The sequence below is a fragment of the Meleagris gallopavo genome, chromosome Z (assembly GCF_000146605.3).
Source record: "Meleagris gallopavo isolate NT-WF06-2002-E0010 breed Aviagen turkey brand Nicholas breeding stock chromosome Z, Turkey_5.1, whole genome shotgun sequence".
Lineage (NCBI taxonomy): Eukaryota > Metazoa > Chordata > Aves > Galliformes > Phasianidae > Meleagris > Meleagris gallopavo.
The window spans coordinates 18481599-18499922 of record NC_015041.2 but is presented as its reverse complement, the minus strand read 5'-3'; the positions used below and the strand labels follow the sequence as shown (position 1 = coordinate 18499922).

The window sequence follows — 18324 nt, the reverse complement described above, 5'->3', positions numbered from 1 at the left end:
AAAAAAAAAAAACAACTTTTTTTTTGGCAATTTGCAACTATTTTCAGACGACATAAATACACAAACTGGGTATTTTCAAATGGAGCGTACAAGATTGTAACCAGACATTCACCTCAAAAATCTGACTGTCTCTCTCTCCTTTCATAAGCCCACTCTTACAGGGAAAAAAAAAAAAAAAACAACAAAAAAAACATTCCTCACTTCACAGTCAGCCTTACTCATATCATCACTTTTCGGCAGCACATTCACTTGTGAACAACCATTTTCAAGGTTGAAGTACAGGAGTAACATTTTACCAAAAATCTCTGACAAATACCTTGAGAACTCACTAAGAAGTGCAGCCACTGCCAAACCAGTGACTGATGCGTTAATTTCACAAGAACAAGGCCACGAGTCCCACTAGTTCTGGGTTTCTGTTGTGCATTTTTTGTTTTAATAAAAAGTATTAAAGATTAAGATAAATTTTGTTACTAATACACATGACTGATATTATAGGATGGCTGCTCGAAAGTAATGCCTGCTATTTTGTTATACTGGCCCAGGATATAGAAGGTGGATGCTGGTGGTATGACAGTTGAGGATGAACCTTCCTGCCAATATTCCATTATAATCTGAAGCTATGAAACAGATGGCAGCAGAGGGGCAGTCCAACAAAATGGTGTCTGGTGTGTAAGTGTAGAAGAAAAAGAAGTGTGTCACTGGATTCCATCAAGTGGAAAAAATGGCAGCCACTGACATTCACTGACACTTACTGAACACTGATTGAGACTACACAGTGGACGTGAGCACAGTGAGGCACTGGGTGGTGTGTTTCAGCAGCAGCAGCAAGAGTGGGTCACCTTCACTGGTGCAGACTGTTACAAGCACACCATGTAAGTTCTTGTTCATCACAGGAAACAATGCATAGCTGATAGAGATGACAAGATTGAAAACTAACGTTTTACAGCTGAGATTTTGCTCTACCAAATAGTGTTACTGTATTCTACCTGTTGTAATTTCCATGCAAATAAATAGGAGGCATTACTTTCAGAGCAAACCTGGTGTTATGCATCCCAAGACAATTTCTGTTTGCTCAGCACAGCCCAGGCAGCCAGAAGGCTGCACAGGCATGCTTAAAATAACTTTAAACGCGCTCTAAGAGCTGAAACAGTAACTGAAGATTTCTAATGTAAGTATAGAAACAGATGAATGTTCCTTACCATCACCTCTACACTTCGATGAGGTTCTACAAATCCATGGACTGTTAGTTTACGAAGCACTAGGAAAAAAGAAGTAACCGGGTAGAAATTTCTCAGCCCTTGCTCCAAGAGATTTCATAACATGCCTAGTTGCTGTGCATTTCTTCCAATTCTCCAAATAAAAGATTAATTTTAGGTTTTCAGATGGTCCTACCATACATATCACGATGATAATCTTATTGAATTATTTTAAAATTCAATATATGATGTGAAAACTAATTAAGAAAACACTAAGTTACTGAATCATCAAAAAGAATTCTGCAAAAGTTTTACATATTCACCTATTAAGGAGCCGGTTTTATAACAGGAACAAGTCAGATACGGCCCATATACCACCTTATTAATTTTTTCAGGCTTTTTACTGCCAGAAACCCAAAGCAGCCCTATGCCACAACTTCTGAAATGTCTAAAAACTGTTATCAACCACATTGCAGGTATGCACACAAATATTTTTATTTCCTCAGTGTGACACAGTACAGTACAAACACACATTCATTTCACTGATAAATTCTTGAGCATCAGTCTAAACTGATCTAAAAATCTAAACTGACTGATATGGCTATATCTCTTCACTGATCATAAGATGAACTTAACATAAACTTATTGATCAGTTTCCTCAGGTATGTGTTTAAAATAAGACAGACAGATGCAAACTTGCATTATAACACACACAAAAACGCTTCTTGTCATGCCCCCCCCCACTTTCTCATCTCCTAAACTTTGACTTCCTCCCACAAGTATGTCAGAACAGTGCATACAGGGGAACAAAGGTATTTTGTTCTTTTTCCAATGCACCATCCTCACCTGCCTTGCTAAAGGCATGCCAAAAGAGGCCTGTTTTCTCAATAGGCATGGACTTGTTACTTCTTGTTAAGACTCTTTACCAGAGAAGTCTTGATCATTTGAAGAAGAGAATTGTAACATATTTAACACAATTTGATATTATTACCTTTCAATGACAACAAAGTTCTTTCTAATGAATTTGAGGCAGCAGCTTCATTCCCTGTGCAAGCCTGTTGTAGGAATGTGTCTGTATGATGATTCCACAAGGAACATGCAAAGCTATAGATTCCAGATGCAAGCTGGAAAAGAAAGATCAACAATGTATTAAATTTCCCAAATCTGACTACTATGATAAATTTGTAATTTTTTAAAGGCCAGTTTAGTCTTAAATTACTTACTCTACCTTCTTGTATAATACAGACGAAAGCGTTTCACTCACTGCTTTGTTGCACCGAGTTGTACAGAAGATATTTTCCAAACTTCTTTGGAAAAAACTTATCTCAAATATGTTACAACAGATTCAGCTGCTTCCCAGGCTACCTATTCTGTGACTCTACCACTTCAACTATACCACTTCAACTATATAAGCCCCCTTTCTTACTTGATTTTCACTGATTCTAGCTATAGAATAGGCTTCAAAAACTCAAAGCTCTCCTGATTGTCTCCTCTCACTAGATTTAAGCAATTTGTCTCACAGCATAGCTAACATCTGAATCAGCTTACTCTGGGAATACAGGTAGGAGTAACATGTATGTATCTAATCAAATTGTATTGAATGATGCCTCCACAAACTAATTTTTATGATAGCTACGAACTCTGACTTCACCTCACCTCATAAAATTTAAAATATAGCGTGACTGACAGTATTTAAAACAATAACTGCTTTATTAACAATAACTAGGGAAAGAGAACCACAGATACCTGCACTACCCAGTAGGAGGACCCATCACATTTTTTTTAAAATTTGAAATCATTTAAATAACAATTAGATATTGCAATAAAGCAAATTACATATTGCAGTAAAGGGGAAGTTCTAGTCACAGAGCTGGACTGCCTTAAATTTCCTTAGTCAATGATGTAGGTAAAGATTGATGGTGGTAGTAAAGAAAGAAGAACAAACATCAAGTATTATCATACGTGAAAAATGCTCAAGATGAAAAGTAATGGTAAAATCAAAGATGGAAGACTTGTTCAGTGTTAGATCTCATAGGCTACCAATGACCATGAAGATTCATATTGAATCTATTCTGGACCATACTTCAAATAGTTGTCAATCTCTAAAAGCATCAAAGAAGTAAGATAGAAGTTGTGCAGAACTCCGCACTTCCATTATTAAAAAAAAAAGTAATTTCTGGGCAAGCATAGGAGTATCTGGTATCAAATTTATTTCCTGTTAGTTTATTCAAATATATAGCATCAAGCTGCTGTTTCTACAATTTTTTTTGTTTTGTTTTGTTTTACAAAGAATCATAATAGCGGGTAGAAAATATAAATATTTTTAAAGCAAAAAAAATAAATTGTAAGGAATGATATTGCTGATGTGTCTTTAGGAAATAATACTGCAGCTTTGACTACTTCAGCTCTTCATGTACTACTGTTCCATACTGTTCTCAAAATACAAAAGATCAGATGTGGCAAACAGTACATGTTATGTTCACTGAAGACTGCTTTTTAGAAATTAAAAAAAAAATTGTTGCATAGAAGAAAATTATCATATGGTTTCAGCTATTGAACAAACTCATCAAAGAAGACATGATCACAAATACAAGAGCTCTGTTAACATCATCACTCCTCCTCTACTTCTGAAGTTTAAGGGGTTCAAGAAATTTGAAACAGAAAATAAAATATGTGTGAAGAATTGTCAAAAATACCCAAACTAGCAGTACTAGAAGTAAGATAGTCTTTGAAAGCCTGTTCCTTTCCTAGGACAAAAAAACAAAAAAACAAAAAAAAACAACCTCAACAAAACAATAAGCAAAATGTGACAATTTTGTTATTTTTCTTTAAAAGTTCAGAGAAATATTAGAAAGGTAAAATGCCCTCTCAAGATTATGAATATTTGAAAGTAAGAATTAGGATGAAAAGCACTGTTTTCTTTCTACTACACATATTCTGAAGTGCAGTCACTAAAAAATTGGAAAAATGCTTAAAAACTCTGTTATTTGTTATGAGAAAAGCTCCGCTGTCCAAGAGAAGTCACATGCCACTTAAGAGATGTGAATTCCCTTTACCAGGAGGCAGAAGAAGCAAACCTCAAAGTCTGCTGTTTCTAAAAGAAATTTTAAAAAACCTTAAATATCAATAATATCATAGTATCACATGCTTAAAAAATTTTCTTTTTCCACCTGAAGTTCATAAAGCTGTGGACGTACACAGTTCAGATTAAGGTGGTTTGTTTTTTTTTTCCTCCATTGTGTACAACACAGTAAAACTGATGTTTAATTTGCTACATCCAGTTAATTATATCATATCACTGGCTAACTACAGATTGGACTGCAAACACAGCCAAAGACAAATCTGCATTCTAAACAGCAGACTCTTACAATGGAAAAGGCAAACTCCATGAGACAAGATTTGGCGTTTTCATTCAAATCCTATTTTCCAATTAACCTGGAGAAAGAAGTTGATGTGATGAAAGCCAAATCATCACAATCACATTTCAATGGACAATAAAGGAAAAAATACTGTGGTAACGGAATCTAAAATCCAGCATTTCTTAAAGACCATTGAGATATGGATACAGAACACTCTTCCAAAAACAATGCTATTTTATATATTGTAAGATCTGCTTTACAATATGTTAACAAACACTTGATTTACACAGATTAAACTCTGCTTCTTAATACAAAATGTAATAAAAACACTCAAATTAGATAAAAAGTTGAATAAAAGTTTGAAATACCTTTATTTCACACAGAAATTGACTTTCAAGCACTTCATATTGTACATACACCCAAAGTAAGCACATTTGTTTCAAGGGCAGATGTAAAAGTCCACATAATTGCCATTATTTCATTTTCAGCTAACCAGAGGGAAGTGACAAGCATATAAGACAAACTGTTTGCTTATGCTGTGCAATACTGTATCATGTTACTTACATCATAGAAAAGTTTCCTGTCTGCAGCAAGTCGCTTGGATGCCAGGGTCTTCGTAACATGATAAAATGTAAGTAATGCTCTGTGCTGTCGAAGATCATCTTGGACTTTCACAGATTCTAGAAGTGTAGGTATAAGTTCCGGCCATTGCCTTGGGCAGTCCACCCTGGCAACTTTAGCTATCAGTACAGAGATCTGAGTTGCTATCTGAAAACAAACAAACAAACAAAAACCACAAAAAACAATCAAAACAATACATAGGTACCATAAAGTCAAAGATCATTCAGGAGACAAACACTGCAGAATTTAACAGCCAAATAAAACTTGAATTTAAAAAAAGCTATGGACTTATCAAGTTTTTGCATCTTTTTTTTTTTTTCCTGAAGCTATTTTAAAGTGCACAGAAAAACAATTCCTTCAACTTTCTGATTAAATATTAAGTAAAATGCTAAACTGGCAGTAATGTTTATATTTTGCATAAAGATTACTAAAGAGATCAAAGTTCTTTAGGAACTAGCTTAAAATATTAGCTAATAATTCCTTCCAGAATCTCATATTTGTATAAGCAAGAATCCTTTAGCAGAAGGAAGGCTGATTAATCTAGCATATGAATACTTAGAGCTAACATTAATGGCCCAAAACTCAACTCCTTATTCTAATCAAAACAGCAGCTTAAACAAAACAGCACTTTAAATTATATATGACTAGACAGTATCCTACTAAATCTTTATTATGTTTATGTAAGTTCATTTAAGCAGTGATTAGACACAGGGCAGCAATACTGCTTAGGTGGGTCTATGCTGCAGCATTCTCAACAGTTCATTCCTGCTACACCACTGCCACCATCCTTCCTATACTGAGCGACAGATCAGTGTACAGACAAATCTGAAAAAGAAAGTCACTGAGGAGGGGGAGTGGAGAAAGTCATTTTTGGGTTACATCCATTCCCCACGTGTCTGTATAAACATCAAAGGGTAACAAACTGTCACTGCAACCAGCAACAGAAGAACAAAAACCAAAACTAAGCAACAACAACGAAAGACATATCATAATTCAGTGTTCTTTATATTATGAGACAGGATCTCACTTCAACATAAAGATGTGTACAAAAGGCAACATATAAATTGAAACTTGTAAATTTTATTATTATTTTAAAATATTTTGTAAAGAAAGAAAACCAATTCAAGTATTAATCAGTTACTCATCACTGACCTGATTCACTGGTTCATTAAAGTTGGCAATAAGTCCAGCACGCAACGTTGTTTTTTCTTCTTCAGAAAGAGCACTGTCAGGATACATTTATTAGAATATAATTTCATTTCCAACAAAACTCAGTAATCCTTACTTAGAGTTGTCACTACTCTTAGACAATTACTACAATTTGTGCATTGTAGTGACTGGGTGAAGATTATCAAACTGAAATATATATTTCAAGAAAATGGCGTGCAAATGTGAATTATGAAGAGGTCATCCCTTGCTTTTCAACTATCTCAAGGATAGAAAAAGTGAAACGCTCAAGTATTACAAGGTCTTTTGGCATTAGGTTTTACCGTGACCTACATAAACCCAACTGGCAAAAAAGAAAGTTCACGTACAGATTAGATGCAGCCATATTGAGACAAGAAAAACTATACAAAGTAAAAACTGACTGTAATTAAGGATTTAGTGTACAATTATTACTGTAATAATTGTGATTCAAGCACTTTCATTTACTGACAGAAGAAGAATTTCCACTGTGCCTGTATTTTTGTTGTTGTGTTTGTAAATACACAAATGCAGCATAAAATTTCCAGATACAAAGGCATAATCTGAATGGTTTCTACAACATGAAAGGTACTATTGATGTACCTAAGAAATCTAATCTCAATTAATTACAGCCTGCACATTTCAGTGATTGCAGAGATCTGTCGCTTTGAAGAATAGCAAACAAAGAAAGTGTTTAATTGTTCAACTTTATGATTTCCTTTATTTTGTGAGCTCATGAGAGCCCTTGCCTGAACTGTCTTTTGTGTCAAGCATACTAAATGGACATTTCAAAACCCGTAAACCTACAATTCATTACTACAAGTAAAAATATTATAAGTTACTTTGACATTTACAAGCAAAGCAAAAGAAGAAACCCCTTAAATACAAAAGTTTATGATAAACAAAGTGGACAGAAAGTTAAAGAATTTAAGATTTCAATCAGGATCCAAGCGGTATAGTGTTTTTGCGACATACATATACAACAAGTCTCCAACCGCTCAGAGGAGTTCCGGAGAATTTACCATCCAGATAGTCCAACACTGACATCTGCTGGACACCTAGAATTCCAGCTACTTATTTACACACCGCGGAGTTCACAGGCATAACCACAGGAAACAGCCTCTCCATTTTCCTTTAATAAAATGCAATAAATGCCTACAACTCCAGACAAACTAGAAGTTATGAAGAGTGCTTATTATTTAATAAGTAATCTTACCTCTGTGCTAAATTACACCAGAGGAAAAATCGCTAAGCCTCAAAATTCTTGAAGTTGTAGTCTTCCACAATTTGCAGTTTTTAAGCTTTTTCATATTTTTCTGTGTTTGTAGCATGGGAAAATGCTTACCCACAGATTTAAAAAGTTCCTCTGGAGCTTTTGTTTATTTATACATATTTTTAGGATGTATTAGTTCATAAACTAGAAGTCTAAATCTGACACTATTTGAAATTAGCATTCAAATGAAAATACGATGAAAGATATAATGAAGGTTGCTAATATAGTTATCAAATTAAAGAACAAAGTCCACAAAAGATGGGAATTCATAGTAATAAGTTAGACGTGAAATCAACAATATTTTCAGGAAAAGAAATTGATAGTACCGAGACTCAAGAGAAGTTATTTTTGAAAAAACCAAGAATGTACAAAATTATAAAATAAGACTATAATCAGATAACGCTTCCAAAAGATAGATCACATAGTGCCTGAAAACAGGCTATCACAAACCTAGAATCTACTCAGAGAAAGTTGCCTGAGAAAACAGGATAAAGAACATTCAAAGGCCTATCTCTAAAACTACTTGTTGAAAAATGCTGCTTTAAGTCTAACACAGGCAAAGAATAAGTAGCTTGAGTGTGACGGACAGCAAAGGCAAACATGTGCAGAAAGCAATATATTTCAGAAGGATCATTTTCTCTTTAAAGAAGTTGTTATGACTTTTGTCTAATTCTGTAACTATGTATTGTCTAATTCTGTAACTATGAATTTTATTAGAACGAAACACTCAACTATTCTACTTTCCAAATAATTAATGATTTCAATATAATATGTATCTTCCCACCACGTAGAAACAGCAGTTGTAAAGCCACAATCACTCAGCAGAAATAGGGTAAAGTTAGTCCTGCTAGACTCAAGGAAAACTTGAACACAGTGAAAGAAAGGCATTTAATATACTGTAACTGTTCCTGGAGATGGAATGTTCTCCACATGCGTGTAAGTATTCAAGAATTACTGCTTTAAAAGAAACTTTAGCTCTGATTTACAAATGAATTAAAGCTACATTAGTAGGTTATATGAATAGGTTATCTGTCAGAAGGCAGTGAGGCCTTGGCACAGGCTGCCAGAGAAGGCTAGGGGCCCCATCCTGGAAGCATTCAAGGCCAGGTTGGATAAGGCCCTGGGCAGCTTGATATGGTGGCTGCCAACCTGCCCATAGTAGGTGGTTGAAAATACATGGTTTTTAAACCAAGCCATTCAGTGATTCTATGAATTACACAATTCTGTATTTGCAACAAATTATAATGACACTGTAACTTTCAAGTAAAATATTCAGTGCTTAATACCGACTACACTTGTAACTTCTTTGGAGAGCTTTTTGTCATGTATTATCAGAACAGATACAACAGGAGAAGAAAAGGAAGATCAGAATTTCCTATTGTGTTAGCTACTGCCTCTTTCCCATGCATATAATTCAATGAGAATTCTGAATTACATGAAATTCGCACAGGTAACCTTTCCAGGAGTCTTCACACCTACCATATCTGCCAGTATCAGAAAACCTAGATAATAATTATAAACCTCATAACGTTATTTCAAAACTTGGTGACTACAAAACACACTTGTAGCTCAGTTTTTTAAAGCAAAACATGAAGAAAGTTGTGAAAAATAATATGTGAGCAGACAGAGCCCCAAGATTGTAAAGTTTTAACTTCAACATCAACTCCAAAGAAGCTGCTATCTACAAAGGAGTTAGCTGATTATCAGTTGGGGAAGTGTACCAAAACCTACTGTAGGTTAAGTGGAAGGGAGTCAGAACTTACTGTGGTGCAACTCGTCTCCAGTAGCGATCAATTCCATTTTTAAAATACAACACAGCTAACCATCTGACATTCACATCCAGGGCATGATTTGTAAAAATGTTCTGTTTTTAAAAAAAAAAAAGAGAAAAAAAGTTAAAAGTGATCCAATATGCCACAGAAAGAAAAGAAGCTGTATAAAAACATGCACTGGCACATGTATAAACACACCCTTCTGTGTATAAGAGCGTATAGAAACAAATTGCATCAATCAGCATTTGACAGACAAGTAAAATAATATGTTAAAACTAATTTTAAGAGCTTACAAAAATGCTCAGCCTTAAAATTTAATTTGAAAAATATAAGTCTAATGAAGAATGTAAATAAAATTCTAATCTCATCAGGTAGAGCAGGGAATTACAGGGTAATTACCAGCACCAATGAATTATTACAACAAAATTATTTCAACAAAACAGACAGATTCTGACTGAAGTAAGAAATTACTCTGCATTGTGCAGACTTCCAAGGTCCTTGAGGAGATTTCCTCATTATTCTTGACCCATGCCAAGAACCTCCCTGACTACCAATATCAACGAGAAAATAGTGAACTGACAGGATAGCAACTGTCAATTTGCCTATGCTTTATATTTGAACATTAGCTTCAGCTGCTAAATACATACATACACATTCATTCATACACACACTGCTACACACATGTATGTACAAGTACACACAAATGCACATAAATGCATACAGGAATTCTCCTATACAGTGCTTCTAAAAATTAACTAAACAGGAAGAGCTGAAATAAAGGTAAGCCATGGAAACTTAAAACAGGTACCACAGTGGACAGCAGCTTTTCTGCCGTGTCCACTGTCACCTTAGGAAAAAGATGACAGTATCAGATAGATATTTCTTGAGGGCATGAGACCTTACTGCCTTCTCTGAGTGAGTAAACACACATGAAGTCAGTGGTTTTATTCTATACTCCACTTAAATCAGTTCACTTCAGAAGCCCACAAAAACATGAAAACCATAGGGACTCAGGTCAGTAGAGTGTTATAACTGCATATCATGTTTGAAGAAACTGTAAATACAGCTTTCAAAGAGCTCAGGAAAATGTTTGTCAAGCATTTTCACTATAAATTCAGATCTTAATTGCACTTCTCTCAAATTCAATTTCTATAATAATTCAAACTTTCTAGATATAATGCTCAAAACAACAACAAAAAAGCCACAAAGCTCCATCACTACAAAGCAAACACAAGCCAACAAAGATATCGATTCAAAACTAGCAACCATTAGATAAACATCAAGGGTTGTAGCCACAATGTTGCCACAGAAATTACAGGAACAAAGCTAAACAACTGAAACTCATACAACTGGCAACACAAAACAAACAAGCAGTTCTAACTGCCTTTCCATCTCTATTCATCAAGAGGTATATAACATCTTCAAAAGAAGTATAAAAATGCATAGTAACATCACTGCTAAATAGTACAATAGAATCTACTACTGTAGATTCAAAGATACATATTTCATCACACACTATAGTTTTCCCTATTCTCTTTATCCCAGAAGAGATACTGACATTAGTAATTACATCATTCACCTTTCCCATAGGGATTGACTGTCTTAACAATTCTCCATTTACAACCACCTGCTTAACCCCTTGCTCCATCAAGAAGGTACCAACTACTTTTTCTTCCAGACAGTCTGAGTGCCTTAATGAAGTTAAACAAAGAAGTAGAGATTCTCTGGTTCTTCGAGAATACGTACTTCATCACCTTGCATCATATTTACAGATCTGTTTCATCAACAACAGCAGTAAAATAAGATTCTCATCTTTCCTATTCTTGGAACTTTACTACCAGTCAAGTCATCTAGTCTCCCTAGAAAACCCTCTTTTGCTGACAAGAAGGAAATCAATACTACCTGAGTATCAAACTGAATGCATGAAGGAGTTTTTATTGTATGAAAACTGTCACCATGTACATCAACTCCACAACAAAGGTGGTACTGCCTTGGTACACACAAATATTATTACCTCATGAGGGTGGTAAAGGCAATTCCTTCAGCAAGGGTCCTCTTGGCCTTCTATTATCTTCTATTATCTCACAACAGGTTTAACACTAGAGACTCAGCAACTCATTCTGCTAGAAGTTCTATTTTCTCCCTTACCTAAGTGCCTGGGAATCAAATCTCCTCAGAGACAGTGAGGACAATGCCAACCACAGCTTGTGTAAGGTCATCAGCAAGCTGGACTATGACAACTCAATGCCACCCTTAGCCAGAGGTCACTATCCAACACTGTTCTAAAAAGCCACCTTCAACTTGCTGATAATTTAAGAAACAACACTTTTTCCAGTGTATCTTACCAACAAAACAGAGTAAAAGCCTGGCTGTGTCTCCCACTGTTTCAGTTGTTCTTCAGCTGGCTTCAGCACTGCAGTATCTTGACTAGTAGCTTGGGTCAAGACTTGCAAAACAATACTGCTTGCACTGTTGAGATCCATGAAAGTCTGAAAGCATTTAAAAAAAGAAGAAAAACATTTACGAATAAAAGACAGCAAATACAGACAGGTAATTTCCATGCACATTATCTAAACACTCTGTACTAATTTTTCATTAGACTACATTGTGTAGGATAACATTACACCCACTCATAAGCACTGTCAAGGTACAGAGAGATTAAACTAAGTTACTTTCAGAAAATTCTTCACAGTATAAGCAAGCATTAAGTCTATAACTACAAGCATGTTTAATAGATTTGAAGGATTACAGAAAATATTTTGATATTAAATTGGTTACCTTGTGTGAAGCACAGCAGACAGAGCAAACTGCAAATACAACTTCAGCAGCAAGCAGGTAAAACCATGAGGTTACCTGAAACAAGCAAGATGCATAGTATTGAAAACTATTTTCTGAGTAATTTTGCCCCTAAAGAAAAGCTGATATATTTCAGGTAGTTAATTTCTATAATTCATAACATCATTAAGGTTGTCAACAACCTCTAAGACCAGCTGGTCCAACTGCCCATCTAACATCTAGACATATTTTATCTACTGAGTTTTTCTCAACATACATGTATTTATTATCTATTTAGCATACAATAGACCAATTAGAAAAACTGGAAATGACAACTGCTTAATTTCAAATATAAACACATACTTACACCATGTAAAGAAAAACAAAGTCATTACTCTCTGGTTGACACAAGGCAGACATTACATTTATTATGACTGTAGAATAAGGATTACAATGAACTAAAGAGGAACATATACAAAAACAGTGATATCTGACAGTTAACATAGCTGATTTTCTGTCTATTAAAATTTTCATTTATAACCTATGTAAACTTATTGCAATACAGATCCCAGTTAAAATATTTCTATATTTAAGTTTCTTAAATAAACAACCAAGCACAGATTATTTCTATGAAAAGGCTTGAGAATTTGCTTTTGTTCAATACTAAAAAGCAAAGTTTATCATTCCAACATTCACACAAAAAATAAGGTAGAAACTTGCCAGGGTGATATTCAGAAAGTCACAAATCAAGCCTTATTCTGAAACAGGTCTGAAATTTTGATTTTTGAGAAAAGCATCACCCTAACATAAAAAAAAAAACAAACAAGATCAAAGACCTCACAGTGTATGTCCTCCTTAATGAAAACAGGCAAAAAATTGAAGATTTCAGGTTAAAAACATATAGATAAAAAAAGAAAAGAACAGCACAAAAACAAACAAACAAAAAAACAACAACAAAAAAACTGGTCATACTTTCAAAACTAATAGCCACTAAATAATCTCTTAGTAGAAATAACTAAAGAGAACATACAGGTAATCTTCTGTTTCATACCCTACATACAATACATCTTTGTATGTCTCTGCTTTAACAGTGCTGCAAAACCAAACTACTTTCTATTTCTCCTTAACTACTTGTATCAATAATTTTTACCTTTATTACCCTACAAATTCCCTAAAAACTTCCTACAATTATGAGACCACAAGAAATTTAAACACTTAAATTCTCAGCTTGCTTCTTAAGAGACCATCAATTTCCACAGAACCAGGACCTTGACTTGCACTGTAAAATCTAACTAGAACTTTCCCTTTGTGGAACAGTGCCCAGAACAAAGAATCCATGTCAAGGTAAAGCTCTAACTTATACTAGAAGTCCTGATAGGCTCATTGTTCCATTTAAGATAATCACTAAGGATAAACCTGTAAATAACGTTGTTGACAACACAGGGAGTATGAAAAGGTATTCAGGTGAATTAACACAATGCTTTCATTTTCTGCAGATATTTTATGTCTTGAACACCTCAGACTGTCTGCCCCGTTGAACTGCCAAAATTCACCCGAAAGCAGGAACACAATGGCAACACAGAAAAACACAGGATTAACTTAAATGGAAGGATCACAATAGGATCTCTATTGCAAAGCATTAAGAACTTCAGTAAAATAAGCTCTCACAAACAAAGCATCAATAAAATGTATATTCAGATTCTTCTGGTATAAACACTGCATAAAGAAAGTTTGTCTAGTCTAACTTACAGAGCTTTGGAGAACCTAAAAAAGGCAGCAACGGAAAGGAAAGGAGGAAAAGAAATAACTGGGAGAAAAGCTAGAAGAAGCAGGCATAGAGCTTGCACTGCGGAGGAAATCACAGCTCAATTCCTGCAAGACCAAATTTATACTTTGTCTTTGAAATGACTTCATTTATTTCTATTTAGAAGTCAAATTATTTTCGTTCTGAAAGAAATACGTTCTTATCCCACAGTCCTACGCCACTGAACAAGACCTGATGAAGTATAATGATGGAGCACCTAATCAATTAAAAAAAAAAAAAAAGCATTGTGAAATGAAAACCCACAATTCTAAAAGTTACAAAGTTTGCAGTATGTGCATCTGTCTAAACAAAACATTAAGTAACTTCTTCAACTTCAAACAAATTTCACTAAAACTTCACACGCTTCACCAAGAACAGGTGTCATCAGATGACTAACACTGAAGTTAGTACAACATTAACAAAAACCCATGAGGATTTCACCATTTTCTTGTTTCAAAATTATTACCTAACAGTTCTAGATAACAAAACAAAAACCAACAACAACAACAACAACAACAACAACAATCAAAGAAGCATTTACAAAGCTTCACAAATTCTTAAAAAAGTTTATATTAAAAAAAAAAAAAAAAGTCATTAAAAAATGGGCAGGTATTGCTAGAGGAATGACCTTAAAAGGTCAGAATAAAAATTCACTTAACTAATTATTTTGTCTCTGAGAAAGACCATACCGGATGCCCAAGAAAGATCATCAGAAGAGGACAATCCTTCAGTGATATTTCCTCCATAAGACCCTGGTTTGAGGATGTACTAGAGGTAAGGCATCTGAACTGAACAGCCCCCAAGATGTCTAGTCCTCCACAAATGGGCACTGTTGACTGACTCCTCACAGTGGATGAGACTGACATGAGCAACAGAACAAAATGAAGTTAGTAATTTTGCTGAAGATGGGGCAATCTTTGGTTACAGTTTATAAATAAAATCTATGCTTGCCCTCACACTCTTTAAATGCCTGAAGCTGAAGGAAGGTGAGTATTCAGGTTCTTTCTCGTACTGAAATACATTCAAATTCTAGAATCACATTATGAAAACAAACCAAGAACAGCTATATATCTGCAGACAAAAGATTTTATGAGAAAATACCTAAAACCTTAGCTTCTTCCATTCTCCAAACAATCAGCATAACAGCTCATACATATCTAACCAGCTAATTTGTACAATTGTTATCTTTTGTTAATTCAATGAAATGTTTTACACTGTAATGAAGTACAGATTCAGTTATGATCTTCTGAACTTGATAACAGTATTTCACAAAATACAGTGTTCTCACTGAAAATAATGTTAACTACATACTGGACAACTTTAGAAGGAACACGGCAAGTGGCTCCAGGCATGTTACCACCTTCCTCTACACAGCAGTATCTAGGAGGACACTGCACATAACATACTGCTCCTAACACATAGTCTTCAGTTTTGTCATCATTTTCCCCTCCCCCGGGTCAAGGAAAAAAATGCAGAAACTGGAAAGAGTCCAGAGTTACCAATGAAACCGGAGTCACGCAAAGGATTTATGAATAGAGATTGAGTACTTGTTTAACCTGGTAAAGTGGGAGCTACAGAATGGCTGAAAAGATACCTAAAAATGACCACATGAGAGGCACGTACAAAGAGGGTGAGAATGGCTCTTAAGGTTGACATTAAGGGGCTAAAGCTACCAGCCACAGATTGGGAGATTCAACTAGAAACTTAAGACTTCTTTTCAGCACATTTGTCTTGAGGAAAATAGGAAAAACAAGATTTCTATTCTGAACAGACACAAGAACCAGCAACGGCTCATCTTCTGAAAAAATAATTCAGATGAAAGTTAGCATTGGTGTCGATGTTCACAAGCCATCAGCAGTGCCTGTAAGCATTTCAATTTCAGGAACAGCTGGCAGTTCCTGAAATTCCAACCTCTCTCCATCATTCTCCTATGAGCCTCTTTTCTTGAGGTTATAGTACCTATATCAGTAATATCAGATGTTTGTATTTCTACTGAGCAGTAAAAACAAACAAAAAAACTACAAGTATGGTGGCTGTTCAATGTTCCACAAAAATTATTAGCAACTACACTAGTGACCAGAATTACTACAACAACTGCATGTTAGTCCTTAGGAAGATCTGTAAGAACAGCTCATTATTTCTTTGTGTAAATAGGAAACATCGTCTACATTTTGCCCAATTATATTTGTAACATAGAAGAAAAAAAAACACATCTCTGTTAGGATGAATTTTGGTGCTTTCGTCCCTTTGCTGCTAATGACACAAACAGTAAACCAGAACTATAACAGAATTTATATAGAAACTTATTAGTACAGTGAAACAAAAACCCAGATCTGAAATCAGCTGACAGGAGGGAAAAAGGAGCAAAGAAAGAAGGTGGAACACAGGAATAAGGGACGGTTGGTGAGAAAGGCTGGCATTAGTATTTACAGTAGTAACTAAAATTTAAATGAAAAAGATAAAAATGAAAAATTCTTTGAGGTTAAATGGAAAGCAAACTGACCAAAAACTCCTTACAGAAAGTAAAGGAAGTAAGAAATGATAGTGGAACTATTCAAAGGAGTATGCTTGGATACAGCTCAGGAAAAACCATGTCACAGGGCTCAGCAGCAACAACACAGAAAAAGGAGAAAGGAGTGCACAAAGACAAGGAAGGAATATTTTCATTCTTTATCAGTAAGGTTGGAAGTGACCTTTACTATCATTTAATTCCAACTTCTTGCCATAGCCAAGGATACCTCCCTCTAGACCAGGCTGCTCAAAGCCCTATGTAGCCTGGCCTTAACAAACCCAGGGAGGCGGTGCTTACAACTTCTCTGGGCAATCCGTTCCACTGTCTCACCACCTTCACAGTAAAGAATTTCTTCCTAATACCTAGTTTAAACCTACCCTCTTCAACTTTAAAGCCATTTCTCCTCATCCTGTTGCTATATGCCCTTACAAAAAGTCCCTTCGCAGCTTTCCTGTAGGCTCCCATCAGGTACTGGAAGGCCACTGTAATGTCCCCTCAGAACCTTCTCTTCTCCAGGCTGAAGCCACAGCCTGTCCTTGTAAGGGAGGTGCACCAGCCCTCAGATCATTTTCATGGTGATTTCAGATCATCTGCCAACTTGCTGAGAGTACACTCAATCCCCAGTGTCCATGTTGCCTAGAAAGATGTTAAACAGCACTGGGCTGAGAGGAACACTACTTGTCACCACTTTCCATCTGGACACTGAGCTGTTGACCACAACTCTCTGAGTACAACCATCCTGCCAGTTCCTTATCCAGTAAGTGGTCCATCTGTCAAATTCATTTTTCTCCATTTTAGTGACCAGGACATCACATGAGACAAAGTCAAACACTTTGCACAAAGCCAGGTAAATGAAATCAGCTGCTCATCTTTCACTGATGGTGTAACTCCACTGTAAAAGGCCACCAAGTTTGCCAGGCATGACTTACCCTTGGTGAAGCCATGCTGGTTACCACCAATCACTTAATTTTCCATGTGTGTTAATAGGGCCTTCAGGAGGATCTCCTCCATGGTCTTGCCAGTCTCAGAGGTGAGAACAACTGGCATGTAGTTCCTTGCTTTTTTCCCTTCTTGAAAATGAGGGTTATGTTTCCCCTTTTCCAGCCATTGGAAACTTCTCATGATGACTTAAGTCACACAGCCCATCTTATTCATCTAACTTCTTCCAAACTCAGCTCACCTTTGCCATTTCATAAACAAGACTGAATGCTTCACAGCAAACTAGCATGCAACAGCAGACATAAAAATCCTAGTTTCCACCTGCTCTCATGCAGAGGCATTAAACTAATTATTAGTTGGTTAATTAATTAATCAAGTTAATTCACGTGAAGCCATTCCAGCAGACAGTTAAAGCCTACATCTGAAGACATGCTTTCCAAAGTTTACACCTCCGGTTTGGGCAATAAAAGCCTATAATATGGCATACATACAGATTTACAGCACGCAGCAATCTCCTGCAGAACGGCAAAACGATGGAGCGGGACTGGCAATGACAGGACAGGAGGGCGCCGGAGCTCCAGGAAGTGGAAGCCCCGGGGTGCGCGCAGCTCGGGAGGCGCTCCCACGCACTGCCGGCGCCTTCGAGGACGGGGACACTCGAAGGCAGCGGCGGCACTCAGAACACCCCGCACGTGCTGCAAGACAACAGAAAGGAGAGACGGAACTCACTGCAGCCCTCCGTGCGACTCGGAGAAGCTGCTTTGCCGTCGGCTGTCAGCCTGCGGGAAGAAAACAGCCGTAAACCGCGGCCGCCCTGCCCCGTCCCGCAGGACGCGGGTCTCCCTGCAGCGCGCCGCCCCGTCCCCTCGGCGCTGCTCGCTCGGACCC

General features: G+C 36.3%; 1 protein-coding gene across 2 annotated transcripts; it reads right to left on the bottom strand.

Moving 5' to 3' along the window:
* Nucleotides 1-1148: 1148 nt before the first annotated feature.
* Nucleotides 1149-18243, bottom strand: LOC109363773 (importin-11-like). 2 transcript variants are annotated; one of them, XM_031557244.1, is made up of 9 exons: nt 17928-18243; nt 14675-14844; nt 12185-12259; nt 11752-11895; nt 9398-9498; nt 6329-6401; nt 5120-5323; nt 2188-2320; nt 1149-1258 (listed from the first exon to the last, which is right to left on the bottom strand). In XM_031557244.1, exons 2-9 carry the CDS (start codon nt 14729-14731, stop codon nt 1164-1166), a joined length of 882 nt encoding a protein of 293 aa, XP_031413104.1. In that variant the 5' UTR covers nt 14732-14844; nt 17928-18243; the 3' UTR covers nt 1149-1163. The 2 variants fall into 2 exon arrangements, with proteins under 2 accessions (XP_031413104.1, XP_031413105.1); XM_031557245.1 differs by lacking the exon at nt 14675-14844 and having other exon boundaries at nt 17928-18237.
* Between the last annotated feature and the right edge of the window lie 81 nt (nt 18244-18324).

Bases quoted from the DNA above. Each gene is read 5' to 3' on its own strand.
- LOC109363773 (XM_031557244.1), bottom strand. From the start codon at position 14,731: ATGGAGGAAATATCACTGAAGGATTGTCCTCTTCTGATGATCTTTCTT. The intron at 6,402-9,397 runs GTAAGTTCTGAC...GTATCCTGACAG, and splicing joins TGGAGACGAGTTGCACCACA to TGCTCTTTCTGAAGAAGAAA. The intron at 2,321-5,119 runs GTAAGTAACATG...TTTCTTTTCCAG, and splicing joins ACAGGAAACTTTTCTATGAT to CTTGCATCTGGAATCTATAG.